The sequence below is a fragment of the Crinia signifera genome, chromosome 5 (genome assembly GCF_055691185.1).
Source record: "Crinia signifera chromosome 5, ASM5569118v1, whole genome shotgun sequence".
Taxonomy (NCBI): domain Eukaryota; kingdom Metazoa; phylum Chordata; class Amphibia; order Anura; family Myobatrachidae; genus Crinia; species Crinia signifera.
The window spans coordinates 285,951,302-285,963,482 of NC_139221.1; the positions used below are offsets into that span (position 1 = coordinate 285,951,302).

Sequence of the window (12,181 nt, forward strand, 5' to 3'; positions counted from 1 at the left end):
CACAATTTACACATTATCACTTTTCTAAAGAAAAAACTAACATAACAATATATATGCATGGTACTTAAGATGATCAAAGTATTGTTAGTATGGTTAGTGGTCATAGACCTATCACTACATGGAAGGCACCTAAATCTACAGCGCAATCCTCACTGGTGGACCTACTCTTTATTTACTATCACCAGATTATCATGACACAAACCACCGTTCATATTGTGTTGCCACCTTATATTGAACTCCAGTTTAAATTATGCCACATTAGTGTGCCACCTTACTATTACAACATTCACTACACACTCCTCTTAATGAAAATGTAATGTCACATGTATGACTTAATCAATAGATATAGATAGGTTGAACTCGATGGACTAACGTCTTTTTTCAGCCTTAATTACTATGTTACTATGTATGAATACAAATCTGAGTCAGGCTGTAGGTCTTTTGGAAGTAGCCTTTTACTTATGTCACATGTAAAGTAACCTGAGTGCTTAATTACAGTGGGTGAGACCATTTTGTGTGTCCAAACAATTTTTTATCCTAACAAAGAACATTAAAAATTGACTTTGGGAGTGTGGGCAGGTCCATGTGATGTCATGACTTCATGCGGTAGTCTCGTAATAATCCACTGGGAAAGTATGTGGGGCCTCTTGGGACCTGCTGAGCCCTGGGTTGCCTTGACTTTAACCCAATTGAGAACCTCTTGGGGCAAAGGGTACATTCACAATCGGTCATTGAAGAATAGCAAAACATACCCATGGACAGCTTGCCAAGAATGGTGTCTGCAGTAATCATTGCAGGTGGCAGACCCAAAAAGTACTGACAGCAATAAAGTCTAGCTGATCTATTTGTGGTCACAGTATCCAACCACTTGAATACATGGCATTCACCTTACAGCAGTGCAAGTGGTATGTGACCACACTATTTAAATAAATAAAAAATGATCATCAGAAGTTTAGTTTGAGACTAGTGTATGAACTATCTTTTTGTTTAAAATATTGTTGATTTTAGCTGTTGATCCAGCAGATCAGTGGCTAGTACTTGCCATGTTTCTGTAGTCTTTTTTTTTTTTTTTTAATTAGTTGCCTTTTAAAATACCCTATACAATGGTGATTTTTATGCTTCTGAGGAAGGGCTCATTTAGCCCGAAAACGCGCTTAATCACCACTGAACGGAACCGTGTTGATACTGGGGACACCAGGATCCTCATACCGATCTTTGGTCTCCTGCATATGAGGTGAACCCCTTCCAGCCCAGCACTAAGGGAATCCATTATGGGGGTTATTCTAGTTCACTCGCAAAGGCACAATCACTCTCTTATGGACAAAACCATATGCACTGCAGGTGGGGCTGATGTAACATGGGCAGAGAGAGTTAGATTTGGGTGGGGTTTGTACTTCAAACTGATATCTATATTGCAGTGTAAAAATAAAGCTGCAAGTATTTACTCTGCACAGAAACAATAAAACACCCAAATGTAACTCTCTCTGCACATCTTACATCAGCCCCTACTGCAGTGCTTATGGTTTTGTCCATAAGAGAGTGATTGTGCCTTTTTGAGTGAACTAGAATAACCCCCTGTATCCAAATTGTGTATCTAATGAATTCAGTGTGTTTTTTCTAAACAACATTGCACTATCGATGTTTCTATCAAGCCTCTTTAGGATTTAAAGGATTGATCTTGGTCACAAAAAAGAAAAAAATAATTTGTCTGATATGTGCATTAATCTCTCTTAAATGTGAGTGGACGGTGTGAAAATAAATCATTCCCAATACTAAGACACTATGGTCTTTTTCTTGCTTTCTGAGTAGTTTTCAGATGATTATTCTCCGCTATTAAGAACTGACAGTCATTGATTTTGCTATGTAAGTGTTTTTCTCTCTTGTAACTTTGTATTTCACTCTATGTATTCTGGGCCATTTTGGTAAAGGCTTTCTGTGTCACCCTGGGCAGAGGTTTTGCACTGTGGATGTCAGTAATTTGTCAGTGCCTGTAAATGTTCCTCTGCTTAGCTGAATCAATGACGAAAGACTGTCAACCATTTTGGTCTTAAATGTATAAGACCCCGAGATGAAGGCAAAGCCAGGATTGTGGGAGCTAGCCAATATTTTTAAAAAGGCAATAATAATTCAAAACCACCTATTTTGCATTTTGAATGATTGCTGACCAACTCACCTTTGTCTGCACATTACAGGCTAAGGTTGCATACACTCAAGACCAGTCGTCACCAACCTGTAGCTCACCAGCTACCAGCAGCTCACAGTCATAGTTTGCCTGAAATCAGGACCTGATGCCGGGAGCTACAAGGCAGGAAGCGAGAACCCAGAAGCCACCAGCAGCTGCAGAGGGATCCAGTGCTATTGTCCAATAACAGACCGGCGGCTGCTTCGGGCACCCCCCGAAGATGCACACCACTGGAAGCCACTGTTGGGAGACAGCAGAACAGCTGACACTCCCACAGAGATAAGTGGGAAGGTAGTTGGGAGTCAATGCGAGATGGAGAGGGGATTAGTTGGAAGTCAGCCAGGCAGGTACGGGGACCGCATGAGAAAATTAGCCGATTTTTCTAAAAACATTTTTAGTTGCTCTTCAAGCGGTTTCATTTTTCTCGAGTAGCTCAGACCCAAATAAGGTTGGCAGCCACCGATCTAGACAATGTATGTAGTGAAAGATATTTGTGAACAATTTCCCTTGACCTTTCCCAGTGTCCTGGAGGAACGATATTGTGCATACACACTGGGGGTTATTCTGGTTCACTCGCAAAGGCAAATTCACTCTCTAATGGACAAAACCATATGCACTGCAGGTGGGCACTTGTAACATGTGCAGAGAGAGTTAGATATGGGTTTTAAATTGTTTCTGTACAGGGGAAATACTGGATGCTTTATTTTTACACTGCAATATAGATATCAGTTTGAAGTACAAACCCAACCCAAATCTAACTCTCTCTGCACATGTTACATCAGCCCCACCTGCAGTGCACATGATTTTGTCCATTAGAGAGTGAATTTGCCTTTGCAAGTGAACCAGAATAAACCCACTGAATGATATGACGAACAAATAACGAGTCAATACATTTTTGTGAAAGACATCCAAAATTGATATGCCTGCACAGATGACAAACTACCTTGATGAATGAGTGTCGGGACCTTGCATCGTCGTTCGCAGCATACACACTGAACGTTATTTTTGACCAATGTCGTTCAGTAGGGCTAATGGTCAAAAGAAAAAAAAAAAAAAACAGACCAGTGTGTATGTACCTTAATGCATAAGGCCCACTCTTATTAGCTCGAAAAGGTGTGAGGTGCCGTTCCAACGCATTTAAACGCTGGCAAAAGCACCCAAATTAAGCTGGAGAGCTTTTTGACGAATTCTATTCACCATAAAGTGTGCCGGATACCCTGATGATTCGCACTGACGAATCATCCACACCTAACAGAATCGACCACAAAGTCTCGGTTGTACTTTACATAACTGTAAAACATAACATTGTTTCTCTTCATAACCTTATGTCTCATTTAAATGTAATTTATTTGTTCTCCGTAAATTATTCCTTTCAATTTTGACAGCATTGGCTGTGTTTCTGATATAGAACAGTCAGTTGCCAACACTATTTGATTAATTAAGTGAAACTGCAATAAAAACACTTCTGTTTTATATTCAACAGTAAAAAAGTAGAAGACAGCGATTACGGGGAAAAAAAATGCTGCCGCTTTGTCAGAAAACATTCAGGAGAAAAACGGTTGTAATGTCATTTTTAAACCTCTTGGGAAACTCTGATCTCCAGCATTATCATGTCAGCTTGCTTAAGTGCAATTGTGCACTTAACACTTTCCTATTTTTATTTATTTTTTTATTCATTGAAGCTCTCACAGGGTCACTGTTGGGGGAGTACACGTTGCTGTGTCTTCAAATGTGTTCACATACGGCATTCAATATCTATATTGGTCGGTGTAAAGCGAGAAGTAACCCTTATTACTTTTCCAAACTACATAGTACAGCCTAATATAAAATATAATGGTATTTTTACCATTTAAGGTTATTTGTTCTATTATTATGTCCCATGTAGTTTATTCATAGTTATTTCATCATGAGATGATACCTATATCATATTTGAATACATTTATAAATTTGAATAACTGCGCTTTTAGACACCCGTATTAGTATATTTGAATATGTACTAGGATTTCTGATGTAAATCTAAATCATTAATGTTCTTACATGTTTTAAATTTCACTGTATTAAAATCCAACATCTGAATTGGAACTCCCATCTTGGTGCTAGAATAAACACTATGGTGAAAATTTAGGAAGCGTTCAATTACAGATGGGATGTTGCTATGGGCAACTAATCAGATACTATCTATTATCCTCTGGAAGATGCTAAATAAATAAGAAGTAGATTTTTATTCGTTCCTATTGCTATATTCCATCTGCAATTGAACTCCCATCTTAGTCAATTTCCCCCATAGTGTTCATTCTAGCCCCTGGCACGGAATCAGTGAAGCGGGTATATTTTAAATTTTTAACGGCAAACTTTTAAATGTGATTCATTGCTACTGTAGTGATACACCACTCCTTAAAATGTTGCCCTTAAATCTGCCCCCCTCATTGATGTCTCTAGTAACGCTACACATGCTTGGAACCAGAGTGCACAACACATCTATGTGTACGGCACGCCCTCATTGTCTTTTAGATGCATGCGGCAGTACTGGGCACGGATTCTGTCACAACGAGGCGGTGTGATCCATGCATGCCTGGCAAAACAGTTGGTTTGGATTATTCCTTATGGGAATGCCAACTCAATACTGGCATACAGTAACTAAGTATCAGCATTCACTATGAGGGTGTGAACGTGATCATTCATATGGTGTGTACACACGGTCAGATGTGCCTTCAGATACTATCCACGATCAGATCAGATCGTGGATAGTATCTGAAGGCACATCCGATTTGCATACAAGTCTGACTATATAGTGCAGATCTGCACTATATATAGTCAAGGAAGACAAGACTTTCTGCCTTGCGATACGTGAACGCGCATCGGAACCTGCATCCGATTCGATGTTGACTAGATCGTCAACATCGGAAGGCAAAAAGTACCGTGTGTACACACCATAAGAGAAAACACAAGTATGATTATTTCAATTTACAAATCTAATAAGCCATCTTTAGCCCCACTTTGCTGATGCCTGCAAGAAGCCATGCTTCATACACCAACTTTTGTCACTGGCAGCTCTAAATAATCAAACTGAAAACTGCACAAGGCAGAAATGCAGTACAATAATGCTTTACAGCACATGCTGGATATAACATCAAGGTTTTAAAATCAAGGCGTATTTGCCAAGAATTCATAGATAGTTCGCTTTTTAAAAACAAAATCCTAGTTTCACAGTCAGTAGCTTGTACACAACTGTTAAACAGTTGCATACCTCCTTTGTGTAATCCCTGCTGTTCGCCACACCCATAACAAGCTAGTTACAAAAGCAAAGCACAGCTAATTGAATATAAAAAAAAAAAGACCTTGGCAATGAGCAAGTTCAGAATTACTGATGTCATGTACAATGTCAAGGCACTAAATAAATGGAGAACAGGAAGTGGGAGCAGAAGGAGAGGATGTTCTATACACAGTTGACTTAAAGCAGTCGTCCATGTACTGGAAAACTGACCTCCTGCAAAAATGTCTCTCGCTTGCTAGAGGAAGTGTGTACCAGTGGAGAGCACCGCTTTAAGAGTCCAATTCCTGAAGATCTTTCTATATAAAGATCAAAGACCTGCTCATCGTGCTTTCACATATCATTTGGCATTCAGCCCACCCATGCCGCGTTGTAACACAACTATGCAAGCATTAACTATCGCTGGCCAGTGAGCACTGAACTGATTCATGCTGGGAGCCCTAGTGTTCTGTCTCAGTGGTTATTCAGTATATTCTAAAAACTTTTATTAAATTGATATTAGTAGCAGTAGACAGGAAATGCAATAGCAGTCCCAATATACAGTATTGCGAAACAAGGAATTCTGCAGGGCAGAGTTGATTAAAAAAAAAAGCCAAATAACTAAAACGGTTCATATAATAAAAAAAAAATGACTAGTGTACACTTGATAATAAAAAAAAATTGGATACAAATAAACATAACAATTTATTCAAAAATTTGGAAACAGTTAAGCTTTTAAATAATAAAAACAATAATAATATGGCAGATTGACATTTTAATATTTGGTCTATTTTAAAACTTCACAACCAAACAAACAAAATGACCTGCAATATTTGGAAAAAGTACTTGCTGAAAAAGCAACACAAAAAGATAATCTGGGACTGTGTCAGTAACTTGACATTCTAAAAGAAAAAAATAGAAGCAGGACTTTAAAAAAAAAAAAAATTGCAACCATGACATTTTTACTTAAAGGCTATTGATGTAGTAAATGAGTACCACATGGCAAGTGAAATAATTCTATTTACTAAAATGTATGCGTCATATAGAAGTATGCGCTAATGCCTTTAATTTAAAACACCTACTGTACATAACATACAAAATAATCATAAAACTTCGAGGATTTAATAGAAATTTACATAATTACCTTTAGATCACACACACACACATATATATATATATATATATTATACACACACACACTCTTTATTACAAATACCACAATTTACAGAATTTATCTAGAGCAATTTAAAAATAAAAATAAATCTTAACAATATAGCAGACAGGCATAATTCATTATTTACAGTCGCAACAAAGGTATGTATAGTGAATATGCCCCTCCTACAAAGACAACTCATTGTTTTGAAACTGCATCCAAGACTTAAGGTGTCACAAAATCACTATTTTGAACGTTTCCCGTCAGCTCAATCACTCAGGTACGGTCACACATAAAACCATAAAAAAAAAGTCTAAACATTAGGATGACAAACTACATAAGTGGTATCGTCCTACAAGCCCGGACATGAGACGCTCCCACCGCAGTCTACGAGTGGCACGAAAGAAATCATACATGCTACATAAATGAAACACTCAATGCAACAGTGTGCTCCAACCTTCAAAAACATTTAACTCTATACAACACTAAGCTTATTAAAATCGGTAACTCAAATTTAGCAATTAAAAAAAAAAAACAAGTAAAACATATTAAGTACAACATATCTTTAAATCACTATTTCCAATCTAAAGGCACATTACATATTATGTAATACTGCAATAGTTTAGCAATTGGTTTAAAAAAAAAAAAAAAAAACAGAACCAGGTTTTTTCAACATGCTTTAGTTGTCAGAAATCTGAGACTGAGATAGATGCAATCTCCAGCCTATAGACAAAATATGCGTGTACATTTTACAACTATTTCATAACTTCATTGTTCTGATATTTACATTACTCATCTTGTAGTTGCACTAAGGGAAACCGGATACATTTCACAGTTCAAGAGGCCGTAGAGACAGACATTCGACGAAAGTACGATGGTTATACCACCCCACTAACAAAAACATACACATTTATGAAAATACATAACGAACTTACAAGGGGAAGAACTACTATCACCTGTACTTGGGCATTTGCTGTCTGAAGCACAGACATCTAGAGCAGGACATGAAAACAGGGTTCATTCTACACATGGTACTGTACCACTGTGCAGAAACATTTTTTTAAATGTCGGATGGTACAAAGTTGCTTTAGGAAACAACCAAGCCCGATACCATTATTTACTTGTTGATTTGCCATAAGAAAATAGGCTACAGTACTTATAAATAAGTGGTCAAGCAGTGTGAGCGGATTTCATAACTGCTACAGGGACAGCTGTACAGCTTGGGTCTCAACAGTATTTACCTCTAGCGAGCACCCAAGAGAGGTCTGACCAAGCAAGATAGGGAAGGCAGATCTTTTTTGTAACTAGGGGAAATGCAATTTGTCTGTTTGTTTTGCAACTTAAGCATTTTTTTGTGATTAAACACTAGAATAAAGAAAATGCAACTGTATGTTAGAGTAACAGCATTAGTGAGTAATAAGGGAAGGAGAAGGCAATCTGCAAACAATAAGGGGTGGAGCAGTTTAAAAAAAACATCACATAATATGCACAAAATGTCGTCTAATGTACACAGTGCTGTATCACAAACTGTAGTGTCCAGCGTAGGAGGACTGGACGGATGCATAAGAGTTAAAGAGGGACATGTTTTTGCTTTCATTAATTATTTTGCACAATCGAAATCTTGTTTCTAGATTATATACAGAGACGCCTTATTTCCTTCCTAATATGTCCCACTTTCAACATATAGGACAGTCGTATTACATTAATTCCCCTAGAGTGCAGTGTAAGCATTAACCCTTTCCTCTCTTCCAGGTCTGCAATGTGTTGCTGAGCGACAGATGACAGAACAGAGCAAAATAGTGCGTATGTCTTCGCATCTTTATCCTCTTATTACTTTCGCAGTAAACAAATGCCCAAACATCAATTTGGCACTTACAGTAGGTGCTCTCAAAAAAAAAATATTTTTCGACAAACATCCTGAAGCCTTCGTAGTAATATGCAGAAGTGACATCTTACTATAAGGCACTTTAATGCAATATATATATATGTATTTTTGAAATCAAATCATTGTGGTTAACAATACTGATAACGTTTTGGCAGAATACAATTTTACACTTTATCAAGAAGGCACCACACTGGCCTGATAGCGGAGACACAGACAAGGAAACGGACTCCTCATTATTGCATAAGCAGATTTTCATCTCATTGCTTTAAATGTGTACATTCTCCATTAATTAAGACTCTCCATTATTACTCTCCACAATGGCCTCTGCTCAGCGTCTTTGGTTCAGTAAATAATTTTATTTTTTTTAAAAGGGCAAACAGTTCAGTTGAATAAATAAAATTGACTTAAATTTTATTAAAAATAAAAGAGAAAAATAAAGAGAAAAAAAAAATTCTTCTATGTAAAATTTGCCTTATCAATAAAAACAGCCTAATGCCCCTCTCCCGTCAGGCATTACACAGTGGGTTCCCACTGGCAACCCCTACCCATGTATACAGACTGATTAGCACAGCAACCCAGCAGCAGCAGCTGAGAATAGCTTCCTCAGACAAGACTCAGTGGTTGCCCCCTGCCAACTTCTGCCCATATATACAACACTTCAGCAGCTGAAAGCAAGCTCCCCAGACACAACCAAGTGGGTGCCCCATGCCAGCCTCTGCCCATGTATACAGTACCCCAGAACAAGCTACCACAACATGACCCAGTGGGTGTCCCATGGCAGCCTTTGCATATGTATGAATCACCCAAGAGCAGGTTCATCAAATAAGACCCCGTGGGTTCCCCATGCCAGTCACTGCCCATGTATACAGCACCCAAGAGCAGGTTCCTCAGATATGACCCAGTGGGTTCCCCATGCCAGTCACTGCCCATGTATACAGCACCCAAGAGCAGGTTCCTCAGATATGACCCAGTGGGTTCCCCATGCCAGTCACTGGCCATGTATGCAGCACCAGAGAGCAGGTTTCTCAGATATGATCCAGTGAGTGCACCATGCCAGCCACTGCCCATGTATGCAGCACCCAAGGGCAGGTTCCCCTGATATGACCTAGTAGTGGGTTCCCCATGCCAGCCACTGCCCATGTATTCAGCACCTGACAAAAGATTCCTTAGATACACTATGACCAAGTGGGTGCTCCATGCCAGCAGCTGAGAGAAAGTTACTCATACATGACCCAGTAGGTGCCCCGTGCCAGCCTCTGCCTATAGCCTTCCAGCAGCAGCGGGCAGGTGACTTTACTAGGGGATAAATGTAGGCTATGCCTCGGATAGTTGTTAGGTGGCTCAGGGCTAGCTGCCAGGCCTGGGGGGGGGGGTGCACTTGTGGTGTTGGGGGACTTTCGGGCAGCGGGCACGCAGGGCAGGGAAGGGAGGGGGTGAGACTCACGTCTTCTGGACGGGTTTTCGCCTCTTCCTGCTGGCATACATGATGTTGGTGTTCATGCCTCTCCTCAGGCACCGGACAGCCGGGGCAGTATGCAATGGCTCCCGCACCCCTCCTGGCTGACAGGCCGAAACAGGGCTCGCAGCTCAGCTACAGATCCCAGCGATAGTTTACATCCAGTGAGAAAGTAGCGAGTCCGCGATGCTGGCCGAGGTGACAGCCCGGAAATCCTTCCCTGCTGGCACCGATAGGTGATGGGCACTGCCCGGCCGGCGCTGCTCTTCCTCCTCCCTCCCCGCCTGACTCGCCTAACTCTCCCGTCTCTGCCTCTTCTGCTGCACTGACACTACTGCTGGGGACAAGCAGCCCCGGGGAGTCACTGCGCAGGAGCACGGAATACTTCCCCCTGGCGGCCCAGGACGCATGCGCACCGCGCGCGTCACGGTAATGGCTGGCGACGGAGGAAGATTATATGGGCACATGCGCAGTAGACGCGCTGTCTCCCCCGCTCCTGCTGCTGCTGCCGCTGCTGCTGCTGCTATCAGTATCAGCACATGGGTCACGCGCAGTGGTGGTCGAGATGCACCAATTTAGGTGTTTTGAGTTTTATAAAAAAAACTTTCTGATGAGGAATAGTGGCAAAGTTTCCCAAGGAATCCAAGTACCTTTTCGCTATTATTTATCATATAGGCTATAGTATGATAGGTAGGTTGGTTGGTACAGGCAACTTCAATCCTCTTTAGATGGTTGATTTCATACAGCTACCCTATTGGTAGGTGTGGTGATATGTAAACTAACCATCAATGGATATGGTATCGATGGTATGCTAAAAATATAGTGAGCCTCCTTTATTGTGCATGAGACGCACTTGCGTCTGCACCCCCCCTCTTTGTGCAGGAGACGCACACACTACCGAACCTCTAACTCTGTTGGCAGGACAGCTGTACCCTGCTGCAAATCACCAGCCACCAGGCCCTGCCATCCGTCGGAATGGGGTGCACGCACGAGACGCTCGCATTCCCCGTTCCAACGGAGCTCCCAGCTGCCGTCCGCGGCCTCCCTGTTCGCCGTCGCCGGTCCCCACCGCCTCCCCCCCCCCTCCAACCCTGAAACAGAGATGGGCAGGGTTTCCACCACCGCTGTGCATATGGGGGCGCCGGGGGCTGCGGTGCTATAGTTACACCTCCCCCCAATCCCCCGCAGGCTTACCTATTTCGCTGGTCCCGGCGGCTCCGTTCTTCTGCTGAGGACCACCACAAAATGGCCACCCCCATATAGCAGACAGTTCTCTGAAACTGTCTGCTGTATGGGGGCGGCCATTTTGTGGTGGTCCTCAGCAGAAGAACGGAGCCGCCGGGACCAGCGCGAAAGGTAAGGCTGCGGGGGATTGGGGGGGTTTGAATGGGCGGGGGGGCGCCCAAAACGTAGCTACGCCGCTGTGTATGGGGGTCTTTAGAGTAGACACACATTTACATTGAATAAGGAATATGTTAGTTTGGTGTAAGTTTTTAGACTTATTTTAATTTGATTATGTATACATTAAGAATCATTGTTTAGTGTATTGCCTGTTTTGCTGAGTCATCAGAATATCTGAAGACTATAAATAGACAAAATACATAGAATATTTCATATTGATATGCCGGCTATTTTGTATTTCAGGAATGTGTGACAGACAATAGCAATGTTGTCCAATTATGGTGGTACATGCCGTTAAAAAAAAAAAAAAATGACATAGTATTCACACAATAAGTGACATGAGGGCTTTTTAATTATAGAAGTACATTACGTTGCTAAGCTCAGTACCTATATGGACCAGTTAAACTTCCATTGCAAACTGGAGAGTGCATCCTGGTTCAGTAAACGCAATACAAGGTGAAGCTAAGTGCAGTTACCCAACATACAGTATGAACCTGACAGAAATAAGACGTGCCACTACCCAGATGTCTGAAATCCTGAGAAATAAATGTGCATTCTGTTATTAATGTTTTCGACTGAAGTCCAGTGGTTGAGCGAATACGGAAATTATTCACAAATTGTTTAATTAAGGGTGGAAATTGAGAATAATGAGATGCTGAGTTTGGTTTCTGTCTAAACCTAAATAATATATACAGTATTATTATGAGGTTGTCTTATAGGCTCCGGGACAAAGCGATTCATTGGGGCCCTACCCACCCACCAATGGAGAGTGGCTAACTAGATATAATACTGTAAGTGGTGGATGTTTTAGGCGGCACTCTTAGAAAACACTGGGGTGCCGCCTACAAATGCCT

At 41.2% G+C, this 12,181-nt stretch overlaps 1 protein-coding gene across 2 annotated transcripts in view; it reads right to left on the bottom strand.

The window, feature by feature from the left end:
- The window catches only part of AHR (aryl hydrocarbon receptor), a 119,328-nt gene extending 108,986 nt beyond the window's left edge, over nucleotides 1-10,342 (bottom strand). Inside the window, exon 1 of one of the 2 annotated variants that reach the window (XM_083189152.1) lies at nucleotides 9,915-10,342. In XM_083189152.1, the coding sequence (XP_083045278.1) occupies nucleotides 9,915-9,970 (56 nt within the window). In that variant the 5' untranslated portion in view covers nucleotides 9,971-10,342. The remainder of the gene's footprint in view (nucleotides 1-9,914) is intronic. The other variant, XM_083189153.1, reaches the window with a different exon arrangement.
- Nucleotides 10,343-12,181: the final 1,839 nt, after the last annotated feature.